The 1,784-nt window shown below is 43.8% G+C and overlaps 1 protein-coding gene across 1 annotated transcript in view; it reads right to left on the bottom strand.

The window, feature by feature from the left end:
* Nucleotides 1-1,784, bottom strand: part of Vwf (von Willebrand factor) — a 137,928-nt gene that overhangs the window by 33,385 nt on the left and 102,759 nt on the right. The window contains exon 29 of the mRNA XM_029478271.1: nt 884-926. Coding sequence (XP_029334131.1) covers nt 884-926 — 43 coding nt within the window. The remainder of the gene's footprint in view (nt 1-883; nt 927-1,784) is intronic.

Below are 1,784 nucleotides of genomic sequence, written 5' to 3'. Positions count from 1 at the left end.
GGTAAGTTAGAGCCAAAGAAGCCCAGAATTGCATTGTGCTTGCCAATTGCTTACTTAAAGGCACAGTTAAACCGTTGGACTTCAGTGGTCCTCTCCCGTCTCTCTTGCCTAATGGGGTTGCAATCACTACCCTTGGGGACTGTCATAAGAGTTGCAATCTAGACTAGACGCCAGCCTAAGAGTACATGACATGAATGTTTTGTTCGATAAATAGATCCATAAATCTTATGACTAAGTCAATGCCACAGATGAAATTCAACAGTGTGGGAAGCATAGAGAATCTTAGGCACTTCCATTTTCACAGTACTAATTTGTCTTTCAACAAACCATCACTGTGTACTCCTGTTTAGTGGCAAGGTCTGTCTCTCTCTTTCTTTCTCTCTTTCTTTCTTTCTCTCTCTCTTTCTTTCTCTCTTTCTTTCTTTCTTTCTTCCTTCCTTCCCTCCTTCCTTTCTCTCTTCCTTCCTTTCTTTCTTTCTTTCTTTCTTTCTTTCTTTCTCTCTTTCTGTTGTTTATGGGTATTTTGCCTGCATGTGTGTCTGTCCAATGTGACTATGGAGACCAGACAGCATCAGATCCTCTGGAGCTGGAGTTATGAGAATTTTGAGCTGCCATGGGGGGGGTTAGACATCCATCCTGGGTCCTCTGGAAGAACACCAAGTGCTTTTAATCAGTGATCCATCTCTCCAGCCCCTACCAGTTGTAACGGGCCACATCTACTGACACACTCCATTGTGTGACACACTCCNGTGACACAGGAAAGGTTAAAGTAACCCACCTACAGAATGAGAANCTGAGGTACACACGATAAAATGTTATCAGAGAGCTACAAAACATTTTCAAAATTATACCACTCATCAATGCGCCCTCGAATCCACTCTACCTCCTCTCTCATTTTCTCCACATTCTGGTATCTCAGAGTCACCCTACAGAGCAGAGAGAAGTAGCTACAACTGAGTACCACATTAAGCCTTTGTTTAGTCTTGTTGTCAAGAACAATGGATACACACTACCGAAGTCGACTGACAAACAGAAAGACTGAAAGAGACTCTGGGCGTTGGAACCGAGCTCAGTGGTTACTGTGCAAGCCTAGCATTCGTGAGGTGCCANGTTCCCAGCACAAGACCCAAGNNAAGGGACGGGGAAGGTATGTGGCATCTGAGAAGTGACCCATAAAAAGGAAAAAAGAGGGAAACCAGGGGCCTGGAGAGACATTTTTTAAAAGCTAAAACACCAGGAGTCATAAAATTCTGGGCATATACTGAGGAGATGGCTTTCCTGCACTGGCTCCATTGAATGAGAAACCTCCTAACCCCTGAGAGTGACAGGAGTCTGTCAAAATGACTTTCAAAGTGACTCCTCACTGAGTGGAGACTCCCCCTTCCCCCCCCCAAAAAAAAAGGTCACAAGAGAAAACAGTATGACGCAATATATACTAATTAAAATATACTCAAATCTTTATAAACCATAAAAAACACCTTGAATAAGAACTGTAAAAACTAAGAAGAAACAGGGCCCGAGAGGTGCTCCTGCTGCTGAGACTGACAAACTGAGTCCCGTCCCCGGAGCCTACGCGACGGAAGGAAAGAACTGAGCTCTTTGACTTCCACATGGGCTCTCACAAACACAAGACAAAGCAAGAAAACAGAGACTAAAAGAAATACACAAAACAGAAATTGGTGTTGAAAAAGTTGACTGGGCTCTGGAGAATAAAGATGGTGGTGGGGAGGACCCAGCTAAAATCAAATCACAAAATGAAGGGCCCAGGGAGGATAGACCAAAAT

Source organism: Mus caroli, chromosome 6, assembly GCF_900094665.2.
Source record: "Mus caroli chromosome 6, CAROLI_EIJ_v1.1, whole genome shotgun sequence".
In the NCBI taxonomy this organism is placed as follows: domain Eukaryota; kingdom Metazoa; phylum Chordata; class Mammalia; order Rodentia; family Muridae; genus Mus; species Mus caroli.
The sequence above is the reverse complement of the archived record's forward strand: the minus strand, read 5'-3'. Positions and strand labels throughout refer to the sequence as shown.